This window comes from Protopterus annectens, chromosome 7.part0 (assembly GCF_019279795.1).
Source record: "Protopterus annectens isolate FY-2018-M chromosome 7.part0, PAN1.0, whole genome shotgun sequence".
NCBI classification, from domain to species: domain Eukaryota; kingdom Metazoa; phylum Chordata; order Ceratodontiformes; family Protopteridae; genus Protopterus; species Protopterus annectens.
Window position 1 is genome coordinate 983,362,057 of NC_056739.1, and position 25,392 is coordinate 983,387,448.

At 40.8% G+C, this 25,392-nt stretch overlaps 1 protein-coding gene across 3 annotated transcripts in view; it reads right to left on the reverse strand.

Moving 5' to 3' along the window:
• The window catches only part of NPTN (neuroplastin), a 2,340,387-nt gene extending 2,317,959 nt beyond the window's left edge, over window positions 1–22,428 (reverse strand). For 2 of the 3 annotated variants that reach the window (XM_044077564.1, XM_044077563.1), the window contains exon 1: window positions 22,114–22,428. In XM_044077564.1, the coding sequence (XP_043933499.1) occupies window positions 22,114–22,216 (103 nt within the window). In that variant the 5' untranslated portion in view covers window positions 22,217–22,428. The remainder of the gene's footprint in view (window positions 1–22,113) is intronic. The other variant, XM_044077562.1, reaches the window with a different exon arrangement.
• Between the last annotated feature and the right edge of the window lie 2,964 nt (window positions 22,429–25,392).

A 25,392-nucleotide genomic window follows, 5' to 3' on the forward strand; every position in this document is an offset into this window, starting at 1 on the left:
GGGCTGTGAATCAGATGAGGCTATAGAAATGGGAACCAGATTTGACATGGCCAGTAGGGGGCAATGAGGATCACTTTGATTCTCAACCTCTGAGCTTTCTGGAGAAACTTTGGGATGAGGGGAAATGGAGGAAAGGCATACAGAAGACCCGGGGGTGAATCATGCGTTAGAGCATCCCTCGGTGGTGATCACGGCAAAATAGCTTCTGCATTTGTAGTTTAGGGGGGAAGCAAGCAGGTCACAGCAAGGTATGCCCCAACACTGGAAGATCCGATCTGCTGTTACAGGGTTGAGGGACCACTCGTGAGGCATCAGGATATTCCTGCTCAGATTGTCCGCAATAAGGTTGGAACTCCCAGGAATGTACGTTGCTATAAGAAAGCAGTTGGAAACTATCGCCCAGTGCCATATTCTCATGGCTTCCCAACACAGGGGGTAAGACCTGGTTCCGCCTTGCTTGTTGATATACCAAACGACTGACAAGTCTGACTGAAATGCAATGGTCCCCAAGGGAAGGGATGCATGGAAGTCTTGCAACGCTAAGAGAACTGCCCTCAGTTCCAGGACTTTTATGTGTAAGTTGGCCCCCATGGGGGACCAGGTGCCTTTAACAGTCTTTCCCTGGAAATGCCCCCCCACCCAAACAGTGAAGCGTTCGTGGTAACCATGGCCGTGGGCAGGGGAAGACAGAAATGTCGACACCAAAGATTCGTTTGTGGCTTCATCCACCATAACATTTCTTCCTTGCAATGGTTTGTAAGGCGTATCATGTGGCTGAGTGGGTGAGTTAGCAACAACCATTGTGCGGAAAGGAGCCACTGCAGGAATCTCATGTGCAGTCTTGCCAGTGGTACTAACATAATGGCAGCTGCCATGGAGCCCAAGAACTGCAGTACAAAACGTGCTGGTACACAGGTCTGAGGAAAAAGGTCTTGGATTTGGTGTCTTATTTTCAAAAGCCTGTGAGGGGGGAGAGAAGCTTGACAGGATGTTGTGTCGAAGACCGCTTCAATAAATTCTAGTGTCTTCACTGGGGACATTTGAGATTTGTCTTTGTAGATTGTAATCCTCAAGCGAAGAGCGAAGAGCGAGAGCTTGAGTGTAAGAGAGGCTGCAGACTAGAAGATTCCTGGTCGGAGCGGTAAGGAGCCAATTGTCTAGATAGGGAAACACCTGCAATCCTTGTACTCGAAGATGAGCTACCACAACTGCCATACATTTCGTGAACACTCGGGGGGCTGTTGAGAGACCGAATGGCAGTGCCCTGAACTGGTAGTGACTGGCTCCCAGCTGGAGGCGGAGAAACCTCCGGGAGCGGTGATCCATCTTTATGTGGTAGTACGCGTCCTGGAGGTCTATAGAGCACATCCAGTTATCCCTCACTAGGAAAGGAAGAATGGACTCTATCGTGACCATCCGGAATTTTTGAGGTTTGATAAATTTGTTCAATAGGCTGAGACCCAGGATTGGTCTCCAATCACCTGTCATTTTTGCCACTAAACAAGCACCTCGAGTAAAACCCGGATCCTGTCTGATCTGGTGGGACTGGTTGGATGACTCTTTTCCTTAGCAGCTTTTCTATCTCTAAGGCTGCTAATTCCCTCTGATTGGGTGGTACATCGTGGATTCGTTTGATGGGTCTGGGAGTTAAGTTGAAAGGTATTTGGTAGCCTCTGGATATTATTCTCCTCACCCAAACATTGGTAGTAATAAGATGTCAGGCTGGTAGATGCAGAGAAAAACGACCCCCAATAGCTTCCAGAGGGAAGCAATCCGGCCGCTGCTCAAAAGCGCTGGTAGGGTCTGCCAGAGAAAGAATCTCTAGCGCACTGGTTACACGGACCCCCTCTACCCCGAAAGGGACGGCTTCCATATGAGTTGCCCCCTCTGCCCCGGAGGGATTGTTCACCACAAGTGTCACGAAAAGGTCCTTGGGATTTCTTGAACCACATTTTTCCTCCCTTCTGGTTCCTGGACTAGTGCTTTCTTTCCGTCCTTCTCACTACGTGTAAGTGTGTTTCGTACTTTGGATCCAAAAAGTGCAGATTTGGCGACAGGTGTATTGATAAAGAAAGACTTAAAGGGGTCTGCAAAGTCAGACAACCGCATCCAAGCATTACATCTCATGACAATGCCTGATGTGGCAGCTTGAGCTGCCCCCTCGGTGGAGTGAGATATCAAACGCATCAAGAGGTTTGCGATGGATTCAAGGGTAGCTAGCTGTGAGGCAACAGTATCACGTACCTCATCAGACAATACCCCACATAAGAGGAAGACATTTTGGAAATTAGGTCTCTTTGGGGATGAATAAAGTGTGCCAGGTAGTTCAGTGACCGAATGGCGAATGTCGCTGAAGCATAGGTCCGTTTCCCTAGTCTGTCCATGGTCTGGGACTCTCTGTTTGGAGGATGGATGGTGGAAATGTCTTCTGCTAGTTCCTCTTGGTGGCCACCGCCACGACCATAGAATCAGCTGTCAGCTGCTAGCACCAGTGGGGCTGGTCTTCAGGTGTAGATAAAATTTTGTCTGGCCTCCGAGGGGTAGGTTCTACATTGTCTGGGGCCTTCCAGGCACGCTGCACATTGAGTTTAATATGGTCATCTGCCACTGGGGTCACCCAGGAAGTAGATGGCCGGGCAGGGAACACCTGCAGGAACACTGATTCCTCAGAAGAAGGGTTATAGGATTTCCAGTCTCCCTGCTGCTTGAGGATTTCGAGAAAGTCTCCAAATCACATGTCGTCTGGGGGAGACCTTGGGGACCCTTCCCCCCTCATCACAATCAGTGTCTTCAGTGACAGATTCCTCCGGTGAATCAAGGTGCTTCCTCTTGCACCGTTTCTTCCGGGGTGGCTCCCCAGTGGGATCTTCTGAGTAGGACTCCGTAGAAGGGGCTCCCTTCAAAGAGGGTTCTTGAGACTCCCGTGCCTGGGGTCCCAAAATAGAGGGTTGGGAGAGGAGCAAGAGAACTGGAAGCCATTGGAGCCATGGACACTGACTGCCCCAGTGAGAAAATAGGCGCCGGGGTAGATACCAAGGTACGGACGGTCCAAGCACTGCTTTGAGAGAGCATCTGTTCCACTGGAGCCAATGCAGCAAGGGTGGACGGTGCAGACAGGGAAAACATTGTTGTCGGAACCGGGACAGTATGCACCGGCGGTATCTTGTCCTTGGCAGGTGTTCGAGTTTTGGAGCCGATGGAGCCAAAGAAACTGTCGGCACCATGGTGGGGATGGTGCCGAAGCAGTACCTGGGTCGGAGGAGCCAATGTCGGACCCAAAGATGGCACCAAAGTCAGTGGTGCTGAGGTTGGAGCTGAAATAGGGGTGAATATCATGGACTGCACCGAGGGAGAAGACACAAAGCCTGGTGCCAAAGAGGTCTGCGCTGAGGAAGCACGGAGCCGACTCGGTTCCATAACTGATGGAGATGCAGGAACTGAGTGACTCTGTTTGTTCTTATGTTTTCTGTTCTTTGGAGGGGGGAGAACTCCAACCCAGACAGAGCCTCCAAAAAGGGTGCCTTGAGTAATCTATTTTTCCTTATTTTTTTTTTGGTGTTTGGAGGAGGGTGAGAGCTCAGATCCAGATAGAGCCTCCGAAAAAGGTGTCCTGAGTAATCCGTTTGTCCTTATGTTTTTTGGTCTTTGGAGGGGGTGAGACCTCTGATCCAGATAGAACCTCCGAAAAAAAGGTCCCTTGAGTAATCTGTTTTTCCTTATGTGTTATGGTCTTTGGGGAGGGGTGAGACCTCTGACCCAGATACAGCCTCCGAAAAAGGTGCCTCTGAAAAAAAAAGTGCCTTGAGTAATCCGTTTTTCCTTATGTTTTTTGGTCTTTGGAGGGTGTAGACATGGTGGTGGAATGAGGAAGTACAGGAGAGTATACAGCGAAAGAGGTTGGCAAAGAAGAAGTGGGATTGTCAGAGAGATGAAGAAAGTAGACAGGAGTATAAGGAGATGAGGTGCATGGCAAAGAGAGAGGTGGCGAAGGCTAAGGATAAGACATAAGAAGAGTTGTATGAAAGGTTGGACACTAAGGAGGGAGAAAAGGACCTGTATCAATTGGCTAGGCAGAGGGACCGAGCTAGGAAAGATATGCAGCAGGTAAAGGTGATAAAGGGTAATGAGGTAAACATACTCACAAGCGAGGAGAGTATGTTGAGCAGATGGAAAGAGTACTCTTAGGGACTGATGAATGAAGAGAATGAGAGGGAGAGAAGGTTGGATGATGTGGGGATAGTGAATCATGAAGTGCAATGGATTAGCAAGGAGGAAGTAAGGATAGCTATAAAGAGGATGAAGAATGGAAAGGCTGTTGGCCCAAATGACATACCTGTGGAAGCATGGAGGTGTTTAGGTGAAATGGCAGTGGAGTTTCTAACCAGATTGTTTAATGAAATCTTGGAAAGTGAGAGGATGCCTGAGGAATGGAGAAAAAGTGTTTTGGTACCGATTTTTAAGAATAAGGGTGATGTGCAGATGTGCAGAACTGTAGTAACTACAGAGGGATTAAATTGATCAGTCACAGCATGAAGTTATGGGAAAGAGTAGTGGAAGCTAGGTTAAGAAGGGACATGATGATTAGTGATCAGCAGTATGGTTTCATGCCGGGAAAGAGCACTACAGATGTGATGTTTGCTCTGAGAGTGTTGAGGGAGAAGTACAGAGAAGGTCAGAAGGAGTTGCATTGTGTTTTTGTAGACGTAGAGAAAGCATATGACAGGGTGCCTAGAGAGGAGTTGTGGTATTGTATGAGGAAGTCGGGAGTGTCAGAGAAGTATTTAAGAGTGGTACAGGATATGTACGAGGGTAGTGTGACAGCGGTAAGGTCTGCGGTGGGAGTGATGGATGTGTTTAAGGTGGAGGTGGGATTACATCAAGAATCAGCTCTGAGCCCTTTCTTATTTGCAGTCGTGATGGATAGGTTGACAGACGAGATCAGACAACAGTCCCTGTGGACTATGATGTTTGCAGATGACATTGTGATCTATAGTGAGAGTAGGGAACAGGTGGAGGAGACCCTGGAGAGATGGAGATATGCTCTAGAGAGAAGAGGAATGAAGGTCAGCAGGACTAAGACAGAATATATGTGTGTGAATGAGAGGGAGGATAGAGGAATGGTGAGGATGCAAGGAGTAGAGGTGGTGAAGGTGGATGACTTTAAATACTTGGGATCAATAGTTCAGAGCAATGGTGAGTGTGGAAGAGAGGAGAAGAAGAGAGTACAGGCAGGATGGATTGGGTGGAGAAGAGTGTCAGGAGTGATTTGTGACAGATGAGTACCAGTAAGAGTGAAAGGGAAGGTCTACAAGAGGGTAGTGAGACCAGCTATGTTATATGGGTTGGAGACAGTGGCATTTGCAAAAAGGCAGGAGTTTGAGCTGGATGTGGCAGAGTTAAAGATGTTAAGATTTGCACTGGGTGTGACAAGGGTGGACAGGATTAGGAATAAGTATATTAGTGGGTCAGCCCAGGTTGGAAGGCTTGGAGACAAAGCCAGAGAGGCAGGATTACATTGGTTTGGACATGTGCTGAGTAGGGATGCTGAGTATATTGGAAAAAAACATGCTAAAGATGAAGCTACCAGGTAACAGGAAAAGAGGAAGGCCTAAGATAAGGTTTATGGATGTGGTGAGAGAGGACATGCAGGTGGTTGGTGTGACAGAGCAAGATGCAGAGGACAGGAAGAAATGGAAACAGATGATCCGCTGTGGCGAACCCTAATGAGAACAGCTGAAAGAAGATAAGGGAGGGGGTGAGACCTCCGACCCAGACAGAGCCTCTGAAAAAGGTGTCTTGAGTAAACCTTTTAAAATAACTTTATTATTACGTTCTGCTAGTGTGCAATTACTAAAACTAACTTCAACAGTCACAGTCAGCTCTAATATGATCTACACCCAAACAGTAGATACAACGAACATGTGTAACTGAGGAACATGTGTAACTGAGTTAGGCATCTTACATCCACACTTGTCACACTGTTTAAATCCCAACTTAGCTTTGTCTGACACAGTAAGGCAACAAGGCTATCCTATAGAAAAAATAAGGGGGAAAATACCAGTGATGTTACTTTAAAAAATATCACTAGTAAAAAGGAAAGGCCTGTCAAAGACAGGAGAGAGGGACAGTACCAATAAAGGTAAAACATTAAATTACCAGGGAAAAGGGTAGGAAATAGGCTTAGGTTATAGGCAACAGTAAGAAAAGGCTAACTTGACTAAAAATTAAATAATTTTGAAGAGAAACTGTCTTAAAATTAACAATTTTCTACTTAGTTTTGAGAGAGATGGCTAGCACGTCTGACTAGGAACACGGTAAACGAAATCTGGAGTAACTAGGAGGGGGCATTATAGGTAGGTCTTAGCTGAGAGTTTTTGGCTTGTGCAAGCTGGGAAACAGCCGTATCGGTTTCGAGGATGGAACCGAGGTCCTAACTGTAATGAAAGAACAAAGATTTACAACATCAGATTGTTTGTTTCATATAAAATTAATCAAACTGTATTAATGTATGTAAATTTGCCTGTCACAAGTGATAACTCAATAAAGGTGTTTGAAAAAAATAAAAATCCACCTTTTCATGTATCAAAAAGTCAGTTGGTGAAGAGTGACTGTAAGACATCATAGAAAGACAATCCTGTGTAACAGAGTCAACGAATATTTCTGAATACTTATCTGGAGAAGATATGAAACCCATGATAAGGACTCCTGACGTGGGAAAAGACTCTACAAAAGATAAGCAAGTTATCTAAATAAGGAAAAAATGTAAATGCCATTTAGTCTGCAATGAGCTATGATTAGAGCTAGACACTTTGTAAACACTCTAGAAGCCGAAGATAACTCAAAGTGTATTGCAGAGAACTGATAATGTGATTCAGAGACAGCAAATCTGAAAAAAATTCCTGAAGCCTTTGGCTACTGGAATGTGATGGCATGTACCTTTTAGGTCCAACTTTACCATAAAGTTTCCCTGGGGAATGAAAAATAACAGGCACTGGAGTCAACATCCTGAATCTTTGAAGTTTCAAATACAGATTTACGAAGGAAAGATACAGAACTGGTTTCCAAAAGACTTTCTTTCATACCAGAAACATTCTGGAATAGAAGCCTTTGCCCCTTAATTTAATGGCACTGACTGTATGACTTCTAGGTTGGTAACTGCTGAAGAACCTCAGGAAAAAATGTTTGGATTTGAGTGTTGTAAGGAACTATGCTGAAAGGAGGTGTCTGCAATCCCTCCTGAACTACCTTTCACACCCATCAGTCTGTCACAATCTGTTGCCAAGGAGAAATCCAGAGAACCATTCATTGGGAGAGTTTTGAGAAAATGGGGCAGGATGGGGGAGGGAGGAGAATGTTGGTATAGTCATTATGTCCCTTTTTAGGAAAGAATCCTTGTTTGTTTCTTACTGTTTCCCTTCTGCCATCTCATTTTGTTTTCCTGTTTGGCTTGAGAAGGCAGGGATTACTTGTTTAGCTTCTTGACATGAAACAGGATCTGGGATATTTGGAATGTTGGGGGGAGAATCTTTGAAACTCCCTGAATTAAGTTCCCTCTCATCAAATTGTTTGAGGACCGCAGTAGTCCTCTCATCAAATCTGAGTAGCAGATGGGACAAATAAAACATCCTTATCTAAAGTCAAATCCAAAATTTCAGACTTTTACTTCATCAGAAAACTTCTGACTGCATACCCAGTTATACGTCCTCAAAACACTAGCAGAAGCAGAAACCCCTGACAAAGTGTCTGCACAATCATACACACTCTCCTTAAGATATGTTTAGATACTTGTGAAATGTTGGAAACAGTACAACTGAGACAGGCACTACCTTCAGGGAAAAAAATAGTAGCTAGATCTCTCAAACTCTCCAAACAAAAAAAGCACAGACTTTCATACATGGGTCTGATACTTAAGAATCATAAACACCAAAGTACAAGAAAAAAAATCCCTTACCAAATCTGTCCAAAATCTTCCCTTTTTTTCCCCAGTGGGGAAGAGTTGGTTGTTACTAGCAGCCTGTTCCTTGTTGGTGTAGATGTAGATGTTGCTGCAGTCAGACCAAAGGTAAGGAAAATAACTGCCAATTAGTTTGAGACACTTTGTAAAGCCTATTTGCTTTTTTGGGGGGACTGAAGAAGTAAACCAAGGTTTTTACAGGCAGCATTATATACAATCTCCAAGGGTGGCACCTACAGGAGTAATAGGTGTAGAATAAGGCATATCCACTTGAAACATATCATAATATCTCAACATTCATCATGGCAACAACATAGGGGAAAAACTCCTTCATAGGAGGTTGTTAAGGGCCAGGTTTTCTCAGCATCTCATACAGATTCTCAAGCCCAAAACTCTGATGAAATCCTATCTCTGTCTATGTCAGAAGCATCTGACATGCTTCCCTCAAGAACATTTCTGCCGACCTAATTAACAGGTACTGAATTATGTGTACTAGGATTAACTTCTGAATCAATTTCTTGGAGGAGGTAAGAAAATAATCTTTTCTTGTAGATACCATGTGTTCTGATGACTAATATTTAACCCTTTGTTTTTTTTTTCTTCTTCTTCACAGGCATCTTCAATGACTGACTTGGAGAATTAATATCTGTCCGTCAAGTGGTCTCTTCCCTTGGATACATATAGTAGCATTCTCTGGAAAGTTTCCATGTCCCAGTATAGATGGCTCTCCCATGCATGGTTCAGACACTGGAACAGCAGAAGAGGATGTGGCTGACACTCAGTTAATGGTGGTTGAAAGGACTACACCAGAAGAAGCACAAGAGGTAACTGCGTGGTCTGACAAATGACTGTTGGCTACTACGCAGTCACCCACCATTGGCTGCAACGAAGACTGAGCCATGCAGTCAGCAAGATCTCATTTTTCACTTTCTAGGAGCTATGGAATTCAGACCAGCAAGAACGGGTGGGGTAAGAATCCATGCTGTGACCAAGAAGAATGCTTCAGTGGCTGAATGAGTCAGTCGGAAGGCAAGTTGTCAGAGAGTTTGCACAAACAACGCATTTAAAATGTCCCCAAAACACTGTAATACATAACCAGCATACTAAATTCCTGTCAGAAACCCCTTTAAAATAAATTTAGTCTGACAGAAAAAGTATCAGGTTAGTTGTCACAGCACAATTACAAGCACTACATAACCAGTAGCATTTCCCAGCCGAAGTTAAACACTTCCCCACATAAAGCTTGCCCTTAAATATTCAAAAGTTTACATGAGCAGTACATTTTTTTTCCACAAAATAAGCACCCAAATTGCCAAAATTAAAAACAGTGGTTTCTTATAGGAAACTTCAGACATTACAGAAATACCGGGCTCCTTTAAAAGCCAAAACTGCTAAAACCAAATAAAAGTAAAACAGTTTTACACACACACATACGTATAAATATATACATATGCACACACATATACGTGTATATACATGTATGATATGTGTGTACACACACACACACACATATATATATATATATATATATATATATATATATGGTTCCCATTCAGAAGCCTGAAACATCATAAGCCTGAAAATCAAAATCCTGAAACCAAAAGCCTGAAAATTCAGAATCCTGAAAACTCAAAATCCTGAAAGACCAAAATCCTGAAAGACCAAAATCCTGAAACTCAAAATCCTGAAAACACAAATAATGCTAATATGTCACTATAAAGACACTAATATCTACCAACTGACCCTGACCCTAACCCTAACCCTAAGGTCCGTCACTATCGCACACTCACCTGACCCGCCCTAAACCTAACTCACTTAAACCCCTAACCCCAATATTTGTCACTATTGCATACATGCCTAACCTGCCCTAACCCTAACTCACTTAAACCCCCTAACCCTAAAATAAAACCAACCGCACACTTACCTGACCCCAACGCATGACCTAACACCACAGGGCTAACAATAGCAAAGCCACAATGACATCAGTATGTCTATTTTGTGTTTTCAGGATTTTGAGTTTCAGGATTTTGGTCTTTCAGGATTTTGGGCTTTCAGGATTTTGAGTTTTCAGGATTCTGAATTTTCAGGCTTTTGGTTTCAGGATTTTGATTTTCAGGCTTATGATGTTTCAGGCTTCTGAATGGGAACCATATATATATATATATATATATATATATATATATATATATATAAATATATATATACATACGTATACATACACACACACACACACACACACACACACACACACACACACACACACACACACACACACACACAATAAACATACATATACCAATCATTAAATGTTCTCTTTGGAAGGGTTCCCCAAAAGGTTCTTACCTGTCAGAAAGAAGCTGAAATGACAGCTGCTGCACCTCTAATGAAGCCTCTGACAGCTGCTTCATGAAATGACAACCAAGTACTGAAGCTTTTATATTCTTGACTGTTGAGTTCCCCATCCTCAGAGCTGACCAGTCAGCAGTCAGCGTGGACGTGTGGGAGGGAGTCAGAGCTTTTGGAAGATGGCTAGTTGTGGTATTATCGGCAAGACAACCCATACAGCCTAAAGGCTACTGCAGCAGTAGGAATGATGAACAGACTGTTTTCTAACTCCATCATACCTCTCAACCGTTCACAGAATGTCAAGATTTTTGTCTCATATTTTGGTCTGATTGTCAAAAAATGTATGTTTTCTGGCAAATCACTAAGAACTGAAGTCACTAAATAATTGCATACATTTTTGTTTCAGACTTCATATCATACAGAAAATGCATGGTAACAAATTCAGTTAAGAGCAATATTTAAAAACCTGTGCCTATTTTTGGGCCTTTGCCCCCCAATTATTTAGGTTTTGCCCAGATTTCTTGCACTAAGAAGTTAACAAGTATGAACTCCAGAGAGATGTAACATGCTCATTTCAATTAGTCTTCCTACAAAATTACATAAGCGGGAAAAGTGAAACCCTAGCAAGACTTTCTAGAAAGGTTGAGAGACATGTTTACTTTAAATACAGCTATTTAAAGCTAGCAGTGTTTAGCACACAATGTAGGTAATATAGTAGCATACAGTCTAAAACAAATGTCTTGCACAGAGGTAGCCAATTTATATGCATGGTTCTTTACAATGGGTGCCAGCAGGACAGCAGCATCTCTTGATACACTAAACTGTATGAAAGTTTATACCCTAGGTTTAATATTTATTGATTTTAAAATAATATCTTGATATTGAACATACACAAACTCTCCACTGTAACTGTAGTGTACCCAGCTCTTCCATTTCTTGCTAAATACTTAACAGGGCAAACAATGTAGAATATTTAGTCATTGATAGTTTTACTTGCTAACTGGTCAGACCAAATCACAACAGAATGATTACACCTGCTTCACTTCAATTTCAATACAACACACCTGCCAAAACTATGTAATGAACAGACAATATGAACAAAAGAAAATATTAAAAAAGCTTTGTTTTTGTTAATTGTACAGCGAATCTGGTGCATGTTTTGTGAACGGATTTTATATTTTCATTTCTACTTACCCAAGGTAACAGTATCCTTTCTCCCTCACTTTTGGAGTCAGGAAAGCTAACAGGGAGATGGATAGCTTGGCTTAAAGTAAACTTTGATACTACTTTAGGCATAGAAAGATTGGTCCAATGAGAAACTCTGTTTCTGTGGAAAATGAGATATGGTTGCCACATTATAAGAGTTTGCAACTCAGATACTCTTTTTCAGAGGTCACAGAAATCAGTGAAACAGTTTTTCATGTTAAGAGCATAAAGTCAGCCTGAAGAGTTGGTTCAAAGGCTGAAAGTGCTACACAAAACTAAGATCCCAAGGAGAAACCACTGGTTTTCTTGGTGATCTCTCATACAAAACCCCTTTCAAAAATATCTTCACATGAGAATGCATTGAAAGAGGGGGTCCATGGGCAGATATGCTGAAATGGACAATCCATATACCCTGAAGGAGTAAAAAGGGCCTTACTACAGTAATGCACACAAATACTGTAAAATCAGAAAAACACTAGCCCTGAAAGAGTACTAGTTATGTTGTCAGCACCAAGAAGAAAACCTTTTCCTTTTGCTAATATATGATTTTCTAGTAGCAGGCTTTTCTTGTCTTCATTAATACCTGCTGCATAACCTTAGTATACAGGTGCGTAAAGAGAATTCACTATCATTCAGGCAGTCAACTGAACTTGACTAAGCCTGGGGTGCTTCAAACACCCCTGTTGTTGCACAGATCCATTCTGTGAGGAAGCTTATGGTAATTGCCCATGGCCATTTCCAAAAGGACAGTGAACTATTGTCGTCTGGACCAGAAGGGAGTCACCACTGTGACCTTGGTAGATTCCTTTTAAATATTTAGAAGGACCTTCTAAATAGACCTTAATCTATGAATCTATGAACCTATGAACCTGAATATCACTGGAAAGGGTGGAAAAGCATACAGGAACATTCCTGTCCAAAGAAAAGAAAAAGCATCTTATCTTCCAGGCCTTCTTTCATACTACTCAAACATTTTCTCCTACCACAAATAGCTAACCTCCTTCTAACCCATATATGTCCATCCTTGCCCCATCCCTAACTCCCCTACCATCTCTGTCTCTGTACCTGTGTCTCAAATTCCACTGCATGCTAATATTCTTTATAAAACACACATACTGACATCAAAAACTACAATCTCCTCTACAAACTCTCACCCACTTATTTTACTCCTGAAAACTCCAATTTTATAATATTAGAAGTGACATTACACCCTAGTATACTTCTAACATATCTCTCTAGTAACATATACACTTAATTTCAGTACATGCTATGTTTGATATTTCAACTGTACATCCTAAACTGTACATACAATTTTAATGTACATACATATCTGATTCATAATAAAAAACACAATGTTTTAATATACATGTAAAGTAAATATATTCTGTATTTGTTCTCCTTTTACAATGAAAAGCTTACATTATGTTACTTTATGTTTGTATTTTGCAATGTTCTCTGTACTTACATCTGTAATAACTGTGGTGCTTTTCTCCCTAGCCTCAGCTGAAAATGGGAACAATCCCAGTCATACTTTTCCTGTAAACAAAGATACATAAATAAGTAATTCCTGGAGCAGAATTTTGCCTGCTGATTGTTCAGAGAGGAGGGAAAGAGATCACATCCACCACAGATGGATCAAATGTTAGAAGACGTCCTGGTCTAGTTTCCATTTGTGAGGGTCTGCCTTTGTTTTGACAAAGCTACATACCAAGCTTACATGGCTAATCTGCAAAAGGGTTAAGACCTGGATCCCCCTTGCTTGATGATATACCACATGATTGTCGTATTGTCAGTACCAACCTGAAGAAGTCAAGGAACCAAAGATGATTCAGAGTCAAGTGCCTTGATCAGAACAATCATGTTTTGCATATTTATGTGGTTGCATCTGTCCATCATATGCTAAACACCTTGCACTTTTATTTCCCCTGAAAATGCTCCCCAAGCAAAGTCTGTGGCATCAGTGGTGACTGACTGCTTTGGAGCGGGGGGGGTTAAGAAAAGACCTGGGATTTAGGGGAAATTTGCTGATCCCACCAAGTGATTTTTCTTCTGAGAAACTCAAAAAGTTGGACTTGAAAAGGTAACAAGTGTTAGTGCTGGGTCCAAAGAAACATCAAAAACCATTGTGTCTCTCATGTGGAGCCTTGCCAGGGGTATCATGAAAATCATAGATGCCATGATACCCAAAATCTTGAGATATTCCCTCACAGTGACCAAATGAGTGGAAAACCCTACAAATAGATTTAGGTATAAATCTATTTTCTCCTGTGGAAGAAAAAATCATTGAACTGAGATGTCTAGCAGATATCCTAGGAACACACTCCTGTGTGAATGTTCTCTTGGAATTCCAGCTTGTGTAAGAGATCTCTTATCCAAATAAGTAATTCCTAGCACTTTGAAAGAGACTCTGCAAAGGTCAGTAAATCATTTAAATATGGAAAAATTTAGATACCATGTAGCCTGTAATAAGTAAAAGCTGGAGCTAGATACTTTGTGAACTCTCTTGGTGCAGTGAATATTCCAAAGGTTAAAGCAGAGAACTGATAATGTGATCCAGACATACAAAGCCTTAAGAAACGTCTGAAGTTTCGATGAATAGGAATGTGATAAGTATCTTTTAAATATATATCGTTACTAGTAAATGTAAATGAGGGAGAAGAGGCAACAGGTGACAGCCTTTTGAACTTGGGAACTATCACAACTTGGATTAGGAAAGAAAGATCCAAAACTGGTCTCAAATCATTTCCTTTCTTTGCCACTAAAACATACTTGAATAAAAACCTTTCCCATTCTTGAAAGGAGGAACTGGTTCTATCACTCCCTGAGACAGTATATACTGAAGGGCAGGGAGAAATTGAAGAATCTGCCCTGATGGATGTGGATCACCCCCTGGAAAGGAGGAATTTCCTCCCATTGCCATCTGTAACCTCGATGAATAATCTTCAGAACCCATTTGTCTGAAACTATTGCCAAAGAGTAAAATGGAGATTCGGACTTACTAGAAGGTAGAAAGGGACTCCGAGGGTGGGATGATGGGAGTAAGGTCCCTTAAAAAGTCATTCTGACTTGAACTGTCCTTTTTTGTGGAGGGGGGTTCTGAATTCTGTTAGAACCCCTTTAACATCTCTTCTTAAAGGTCGGTTTACCCAGATTTTGATGAGACAGATACTTTTTATTTATTTATTTTTGCTGAAACTGGTAGAAGGGTTAGGGAATCCTTTGGAAAATTTGGAAAAAAGGACTGAAAATTCTTAGAGATTACCTTTCTTAACTTAACCTCTGCAGCAGAGGGACCAAAAACCAAATCTCTGTTCAAAGGAGACTTTTTCCTATCACCCAAGAGGTTCTGAGAATGCAGGCAGGCAAACCTCCTCAAAACAGTGCTAGTGGCCATATTTCTGGAAGTAGTATCATCTATTACATACATACTTTAAACAATGAGTTGTGACCTGTAAAACTGAAAAAACAATTATTTAAAGCAGATTTTTCCTCACAAGAAGAAACTTCAAACAAAACATCCGCCATATTTTCACAACTGGTCAGAATAAATTTTAATATACGAGCTTGAGAATTCAAAATTCTGAAAATCAAAGTTATACAACCATACACTTTTCCCATACTTATCATTAATCTTCCCATCCTTGTCAGAAAGAGTAGGCTAGAAATTGACCAAATGCTTAGGAGTACTAGAATTAACTACAGATATAGCTGTTGGGTCAGGTTTGTGGTGAGTACATAAAAACTAAACAGACTAAAAAAATTATACATTCTATCTGCCTTTTTAAGGGCAACAGCCTGACTATCAGGAAAACTCCAGGCAGTGACACGCACACTCCAAAGCTGACAGAACTGGAGGAATGGGTGAATGTCCTGGAAATTCCTACTGTAACAGCTCACTGTATTTTCCAAGGGACTAAGAAACCTCGGTGTGTTCTCCCACTAAAATCATTGGCATGTTCTGTAAATAGAGCCTCAGAGAAACAGGGACTCCCACAGGGAAGATCAGAAAAATGAGTTTTCCTCCGAATCTGAATCAGAAATCTGAGGAGAAAACTTTGCATCTTCCTGTCCAGATACAGAAACTTAAATCTCTTTAGGAAAAAGGGGCATCCCTCTTTCTTTTACCAGAAACCACTTTAAAAGAAGGATCAAAAGCCTGAAGTAAACCTTGACGCAGACCCAGTAAACTACTCCTATCTAATGAAATTTAAAGAGGAGTGGATACATGTTTACTTTCTGTTTCTTTTTAACAGGAAAAAAATGGGGTCAACAGTGTTATTAATGCAGCAGCAGCTTCCTCAGTGATGGGCACAACATTCTGACTAGACAAGGACCTCTTCCCTTTTCCCTCTCCCAGGACCAACATGAGTGGCTCTCCCTTACCACTAAGGGGATCCCAACAGTCGCAGAAGAAGTGGCTAATCCCTGGCCCTTAATGGTTGTAGCTCTTACACCAGAGAGATCTGGATCATGTGGTCTGAGGAGCAAGCTATGGCCACAAGAGAGTCACCCACCTGTGCCTGAGGCAAATTGCTAGCCTGCTCTGTTGTCCAAGGCTGTTTGCTTAACTTTTTCTTTTTGTGGCTGGAAAAAGGACCATCCATGGGACTGGTACTTTGTTCAATGTTCAAGCCAAAAATGGTGCCTCACTTCTGGGGAAAACAAGCAGTATAAGCTAGTAACAATCTCTTATTTTCAGATAAAAACAAAGTAAAAAGTACTTACTTTGCTAGCCATAAAAGTACAATAAATACAATTTCTCCACAGAAAAAAGTGGTTTTCAGCTACTTTAAACAACTTTAAAGAAAAAGTGGTTTTCAGCTACTTTAAACAACTTTGCATCTGGCAGGAAACAAGTGAGCTCCTGTTTAAAAGTACTTTAATGCCTTGTGATAGTCCTTTAAAATATAAACTCCTATCTTAAAATTAACTTTCCTAAACAGTAAAATACAATAAATGTTTAATGTGGAAGCAATAACGTTTTAATGTGGAAGCAATAACGTTTTAATGTGGAAGATTTTTCCCCAAAGGTAACTTATCTGACCAGCAAAGAAAAAGCACAAACCCACCAGCGAGTCTCAAAAACCAACAGAGCAAACACTCTCTTTAAAAACAGGAACGTTCTGAAGGGCTTGGTGCCCAAACCTGTCTTTTTAGTGAGATCAGCTTAAGCAGACTACTGGTTTGGGCACACGGAAAGTACCCTGAACTTTGGAAGCTGGCCTGCTGTTATATCCTATGCAGCTTGGGCTACTGGAGAGCAGTAATCAATGTGATGGACATCTCTTCTTCTTACCTGAAGAGAAACTAGATTAAGAAGAGGCATAAATAGGTTCTCTACTAAATCCCAGTAAATCTTTCCTGCCCAGAGAAATAGACACAGGGGAAGGCAAGATTTTCTTTTTCTCTTTACAGATCCATAGTAGGCATGACCATCCCAGGCTCATGCTCCTTTTACCAATTAAGAGAAGATATTCATCTCCCCTTTCACTGAGACTAACAAGTGGGTCTCCCTTGCCCACAAAGCACATCCATACAGCCACAGAAGAAGTGTCTATTCCCCAGACCTTAGTGACTGTAAGTACAGCACCAAATGGACAAGGGGAAAAACATGACTGGTCTTAGGAACCAAGTGTGGCCACAGCACAGTCACCAACCAGTGGCTGAGGCACTACAGGAACAGACCACCTTTTTCCTGACGGGGAAAAAAGAATCCTAGAGACCAGTAGCTGCTCCATCATTTAAGCAGAGGAGGAAGCTCTGAAGATGGACAGTGGAACCTGAAGAAGCTGGTCAAATTTTAAGATGGGCAACAGGTGTTTCTGTGGTAAGTAAACCACTGAGTCCTAGAAAATATACATCCTGTCCCTAACACATAAACTTAGAAAACCTGTATTAAACCACAGAAAAAATAGAACACTTTACACAGACTGTTCAAGCACGCATTTACAGACAAAACTCCCTTAGAACAGAAGTTATAGTCCAAAATACTACATTTCCTAGCGAACATTATAAACTTGACAGAAAAATACACACTTTTCGGAGAAAAATAATTTTAGTGGAAGGTTCACCAAACAGAGGACTTATCTGCTCAGCCTTGAAGGATTGCTAGCTGACCAACACTTCCACGGGGCACACCAAAGGAGTGCTCTTCACCAGCAAAAAAGTTCTGAACTTTTGGCACTCTTGTCTTTTTATATGAAGCCCCTCTCCAGCTCCTGGCATAGGTAATGGATGGTGTCCTTTAGCTTTGATAACTATACGATTGGGGTAGGTCTCCAAAACAGCTTACATAAATCCAACAGCGATATGACGTTGAACATCTGAGGTACAATAGGATGGGACCAAACTGTTTTCTAATGCAACAAAGTTAAGCTCACCTGCTGAGTCTTAGCAAAGATATGGAAAAACTGACCAAATGAAGCAGAACACTATTGTGAATTATCACCTGGCAGAGAGCTGAATACACAGCAACAGAGCAAGAAAAGGATCATTAAGCGTTGATTGTTAGTCATGGCCACAATAACCACCACAGCAGAGGCAGAATGCGAGACCAGTGATTGCAGCAAATAGAACCATAAAATACATTCTCAGAGCAATACAATCCAGAAGCCAAGAGATAATATTCTCATTCTACATGGTCTTTATCAACTTAAACTGAGTACTCTTAAATCCTGTTGACCAAATATGGACAAGAATAGCAGGTTAGTATTATTAGTAGTATTCCACAGGAAAGCCACCAGGAGAATACATATGATGGAATAGACAACTTGAACTCTTCTTGTTAGAGACCAAAAGAAACAAGTTGGGGGGGGGGTTACATCCATCCATCCACTCTGCACGTGGGGTCAAGGCGACACATCATCACTGACAATCATCTACAGCCAGTGCTCACACTGTGAGGTATCTAGCCCTGCTTTGTTTTTTTCCATACCACACACACACACACACACACACACACACACACACACACATTTACTCACATCTATGGCCAATTTAGTTTGTCCAGTATATGGACAGAACAAAATCACATCAGGGAAACATGAAAGGCTCATCACAATCAAAACTAAGTAGTACAGGCAATGGATTCCAGGGACCAAGGACTTCCTGGATCTGCAAAAGTACTTTTCACAGAGCAGAGTTCTGGACCCATGGAATGGACTACCAGAAAAGATGGCTGACAGGTTATCTAAAGAATTGTTCAAGACCACAAAAGACAGGTAAAGAAGGGATGGGGGGACACATTGAGAAGAGAGACAGTAATAAGTCATCACAAAGGATAAACCAGATAGATTTATTCAAGCCTTATGCCATTATCCAAACACACACATATACATATTCCCTGATAATACCTTGTCTTCCACCATTGTCATTGCCCAGGGGTTTAATCATCACCCCATGCACATCAACAGCTAGAATATTGTTTTTTCACAGAAGTCAACCATTGATGAACAAGGTAACTTTTCATGCCAGTCAAATCAGTATGGTAACTGCTACTACCACTTTTACCAACTGTCAAGTCACAAGCACCATCTCTGCAGCACAGTCAGTCACTTTTGAATGATTATCTTTTGCAATATTACATACCTGTTACCTCTTCTTAAGTTTTCACTACTACATCACACTTGATACTTAAGTAGCTCTCAATATAGTCATCTGGTACTGCCCATCGGTCAGCACTCAGACCACTGATCTTGGTTACATGCATTTAGTAACAGCCAGACTGCAATTTACATTCCAAAAGACTCCCAACTCTCTTTGTACCCATTGAAGCTGGAGAGTGCAAACAATACTATGGACCACACTGACCACAGTACCTCCTCAGTCACTACCCGCTTGTACCCAAGACACTGCTTCACTAACTGGTCAACTGCTAGTACCCAGTACAGCATGCATCTCTACTTACTGCCATCTATCACAGCAAAATACATCATTCCATTGCATCTTCTAGCCACACTACTGCCTTTCACATCATAACCATATGCTGTCACCCAGAGTATCACCTTCTTCACTACAAATGCCCATCAATATTCAACTCACCACCCCTACACTATCAAAGTCATATAACACTTTTCACACTACTACTTTTTCAATAACAGCTTGCCCCTTATCTGAAGGCATAATAAAGGACTGAAAACCCAACTCAATATTTCTGATCAAAAACACTAAACACTTAAATCAGCAACCACCCTGAAAATTAGAAACAATATTCCAAATAGTCATTTCATTCATATAATACAGTATAATCCTACATAGCACAAGTCCAAAGTATTATGTTGTTATTTAATCTTCTAGCCATTTTCTCCCCAGTAAATCTGAAAACACTGATACCAATTATGAAATTTACTTCAGCAGAGTAAATATAAGTATGAGTAATAGCAAACAAATAAAAAAAATAGAAACAATAGTAAACAAATTGTATTTCTGGACAATGAACTGTTGTCAACCTAATAGTTCATAACTTACAATATACTGACTGCAATGCATCCAACTAAAACTCAGAAGCTTAGAAACCAGAGTATCACCTTATCTTCGTAGTCTTTACCCAAGATACTCCCTTTTCCTTTCCTTACATCTAAAGATGGGAAATAGGAAATTCACCCCGGGGATCACTTCTGTGGCTCTGCTAGACAGGGGCACTGGAAAATAACTTTCATGGCTATTGAAAGCCAGGGAACTTTTTTGGCTAGGCTTATATAGGTCCCAGGGCCAATAGCCTAGTACCTGCCTATGAACTTACCTATGAACCTATGAAGACTACAAAATAAACCACCACAGCTGGCTGAGCTACGAACGTTAGCTACCATATTATTTAATAAGTCTTTATCTAGTACACTAACACTTTAATAGTTGTGTCTGAATGGGTATGGTATCATTTTTCAATCATATTTTAGCTGATGTCCATGGTACCACATAATAATCATCTTCCAGTGTAAATAGTACAATTCCAACATTACAATCTAACATATGTTTAGAATATATACAAAATTAATGACTAGAACTTCTGCTTATAAACAAACGAAAACTGTATGAAAGCACAAAGCTTGATAGTTAGAATTATCAAACCTTAAAAGTATCTAAAAGTATTTATGTACTGCTTTGTAAGTGACACACTCCTTCAGATTAAAAATGCTACTCAATTACTTAAACCCACCAAGTATACATTAATAATGGTACAGCTGTCATTTTCAATACGTTTATTTTGCACTGTCAGTTATCTACACCTATTAAAACCCATTCCCTAAAATCGTCTTCTCATACAAAGTCACAAACGACACGAAAAGTCCTTAGTGTCCAACCCAATATGAATACACCAGTGACCACCATCTAAAGAGAAGGACACACGCGGTTCAGCATAAGTAGGGTTACCACCTGTCCCACTTTGCGAGGGACAGTCCCTGTTTGGGCAGTTGTGTCCTGACAAAAAACTGTAAAAATGGCAAATGTCCTGAGATTTTAGGACAAAATTATTTCCTATATTTTATGTAATAGTTGCATAAAACAGTTATTCTGTATCTAAAATACCTAAATGTTATAAGAAACAGAATAAGCAACTAAAATGCTTTTATTTAGGCAAAAATGTTAAGTTCTAACCTTTGTACTGACCGTGGGTATGTGTCGGCTTGTAAAATCTGATGTTTGTACCAAAAATGTCCCACTTTGGCCATTTGAAAAGGTGGCAACCCTATAAGCTACACATTCACATCAAAACACTAACGATGTGGTATCTTGACAATTCAGCATTTACAGTTCAAACTATGCTTGCATTTAAACATACTTTGATGTTTTTAGGATGCGTTGTGGAGGGTCGTTGTCAAGTATCACCTCTGAACATGACAATTTGATGTCAGCTTATAAAGATACTACAAGTCGTCCCTTCATGAAACATGTCTCTGGTCAAGAATATCTTCTTACCTCCGTTGTCACCGCGAAAGATATCGCCTTATCACCAGTCACATTTATTTCAAAACGGATTATCAAATAATAATAATAATGCAACATTTTAACACAGTTCAGATACATACGGCTCATTAACTTTGCGGCTCTTCAGTTTATATATTAAGAATCTTAATAAAATATCTTCTTAGCTTACTCTTAAGTTTCATATTTGTTTGTTCACTGACCTATTTAATCAGTATCTAAAATTAACTATGCAGTCATATGCCAGTGCACACAGCATCACTCCAGTTGATACCTAAAGTAGCACCTCACCATAATTATATTTCTAGTATAAATGGCACAGGCTTATCGTGACAGAAAATTTAACACAATTCAGAATCTTATGTTCTGTCAAGGATGACCAGTTTCCACACCCACAATACACTTGTCTAGCTGCCTCTTTCCATCAAGCTACTGTCCTACATAAATAAAAGGTAACAAAATTCCTTATCACAATTATGACAGTACCCGGCAATCAACTCTATCCGAAATATAAGCATCTGAGTGGGGAATCTTTCCCCAGACAGTAACTCAATGGCAATGTCCAGAATAGCACTGCTAGTTCTTTGCAAATATCAGTACCAATCGTAACACTAAGCACCGCGTTGTTGTCCTTCAGTGACAAGTGTTATAAAATTAATTATAATGATCCTACATTTTTTCCTTACCGTTTTGAGCAGCGACAGGACTGAGGCTAGTGGCCATCAAGACAAGCAGAAGGGACAATGAAGCAGCCGCGGCAGGGGGTAAGGAACAGTAGCGGGCCATCATGTCAATAATCGGGTGAAAAAGGGGGGATAGGGAAGTTGAAACCAGCGATTCAACAGAGAGAGAGAGAGAGAGACAGACGGTCACCCACGGACAGGCACACACCGACCTTCTCCTCTCCCGCAGCAGCTGAACTGACAGGAAAGAGCTGTCGCGAGAGCTCCAGCGGCAACAGCGTGAGTGGCAAGTCCTCTCAGATTCAGCGGATTCAAAAGCTTTGAGGTGATCCTGAGGAGTCGTTGTGCTGCGCGCGCAGAACTGCAGCAAACTGCCTAGTTCATTACAAGTCCTTGTATTTTATGATTTATTTTATAGTACACAGCTTATGTTGAATGGAACCCACACGAGTTTAGTCAAGAGTTGTGTTTTTTATAATTATTTAAACCAGTACAAGTACCACACCTGTGATAAACGGGGGGGGGGGGGGGGGGGGGGGGGGACTTGTGATGTTTTGGGTTGCCCATCACCCGTACTATTTTTTTGAACTTATTAACCCTATTGTGAGTCATATGCTATTGCGCCTTTAAGGGTTCAATTTGGTTTGCAGTCCATATAGAATATCTCGTAAACCATAAAATAAAAACCTTATCTATCGTGTGTCTTGTCGTTTATACAATGAAGGAATTTGCAGTGTTTATGACTTTTGAAAACGACATTGTTTATTATACCTGCAACGTTTTGACTTTGTGAGAGAGAGAGAGAGACTGCAACTTTCACTTCAAATGCAGTGCTGCATTTGCTATTGTCATGCCAACAATGCTATTAGTGGCACGAAACGCTATAAAAAGGTTGCGTATCTTGGCAAAATGGCATCATCCAGTCTATGCAGGTGTGCGCCGTTAAATAATACAGCAGGACTTTTCAGAGCTGTCTGCGGGTCGTGTCATTGGGCGCTCCTGGATTTTCCTAATGATATCCAACATTTTCTTAAAACATATAACTGTACTGTACAGTAGCAAGTAATTATGAGATTAAATCATTGCCAGTTAGTGATATTAAATTAACGATTTGTGTAAAATAAATGTATCTTACTATGGATGCATTTATGTCTGCTTGAAAGGAACATAAGCTATTTCAAGGAAACTGTTGCTAAGGAGTGACATTTATTTCGAGCCGTTGTCTTTCATTCAAGACAGAAGGTGATGTGTTACGGGGGATTCGTTATTAATAACCGCGATGTTTCATTAAGTCGACTTAAGTCCGTTAGGCTTAAAATACTCTAGTACCACCGCCACACACACTCACACACACTTCTGTGATGCTTCTGGATAGAGCAAAAGTCAGCAGCATTACCATCAACAGGGCGGTTTATATAAGGTGAGTCACTCACTCACCGATTTCTGTGATGCTTCTGGATAGAGCAAAAGTGGTTTATATAAGGTGAGGCAAACGCATGCTATTTCTAATGCTCCAAAACGACACTATATCTGCTAGGCTCAAGTCCACCAATATAATCTACATATTGCTGCTGGTGGTATGAAAAACGAATCCTTTTGAATACATGTACTACTAGCCTCTATATTTGTAGAAGTGGGATACAGTTTTACATCTGTGTAGTGTATGTGCAAAAATTATCCTGTTTTGACTTGTCTTTCACGTTCCGTTTCTATAAAGATTCGTTCTGCATTTTCTTTCTCTCAGACAGCAGATACAGCATTTGTTCTAGACCCGATAGTGTATAATGTAGCCTCCACTGTGCTAATTCAACTTCATTATCCATTTTACAGATATTTTCCCGTGGTCTACTTGTAGCCAATGCACTAACTTTTGAAAATGATCTATACATTTTTGTAGAAGGATACGGTGGATTATTTTGATTAGCCGTTACACTACATAGTACTTATTGTTATTACAGCAATTTCTTAAGAGCCTTGTGACCCTGTTTTAATAAAGTAATAATAACAAATAAAATGATGCTTTCTAGTTATCCATATCGCCCTTAAAGTTTGCATTATTCAGCAAAGGAGAGAACCGCAATTGTTTCCCTATTTTAATTGCTTAGTTTGCATTTACACCATGGCTGGAGTTGAAAATATAGCATTCTGCTTAAAAAAAAAAAAAAAAAAGATGCTACTCGGTGCTGCAGCGGTTAGCGTTGTCGCCTCACAGCAAAAGGTTCTCCGTTTTAATTCTCTGCTGGGGCACCTTCTGTGTGGAGTATGCATGTTCTCCCCCGCCGTCGACTGACGTTTAAAGACATGCGGGTAGGTGCGTGCGTGAATGGGTGTACCGCCTTGAAGGTTCGGCGTCGGGCTGGCACTTCGGCACCGTAAAAATCTACTGCCAATCTTAAGCGGACCGGCGTTCCGCTGTGGCGACCCTTAACCGGGAAAACCCGAAAGACATTACTTTACTTAGCATGCCTACAGCTATGAAGCTGAAGCCACAGATTGCATATGATGAATAAAAGATAAAATAGGAAGAATTTGGTTTAATTTTTTTAAAAAAATAGTATGAGAGATCTATATCCATTGAATGCATTACCGACTTTAGTGTATTGCACTGTGGTATTTCACAACCAGCTATTAATCAGTGTCTTATTAATCAACTGTTTTTTACAGAATGCAGTAATTCTTTAGGCTTCTTTGCTAACAGTGATTTCAGACAGAGACCATAAACAAAGTCTTGTGGAAAAAAATGGGGGCTTAAAGATGACCAAAATCAAATTCCATAGCAGATGCAAATGTGCACTGAGAAATGATGGGAAGAATGTTCAGAGCAAAATAAATTAGGAGCCCAATTTAAATTTTTGTGAAGGCTTATAACTTTTATACATTTTAATATTTTATATGAGATGTATACAATTGAAGTATAATAAATGCTACCGGAAATTAGCTTATGTATCTGAAGAACAGCTACCATACTATGCTGTTACTTCCATCACTTTGCTTTTACATTTGCTAACAGGTTTGACTTTTTATCTTTAAACAGCCTTTTCAAGAGAATAAAAGATTAATATATCCGTACTGCAATGTTGTTTTAATGTTAAGAAACTATATTTTTGTAAAGAGATGTAGTCACAGAACAGATCGAATTAACCAGTAAATATTAAATATGCCTTTCCACACAAGCTCAAAAGCCACAACTAACTTCTATAGTGAGCCAATGAACAGCTGTTTTAGGCAAGCATTTACTAAACAGTAATTCACAAAAACATTTAAATGTTTACATAAGAACCC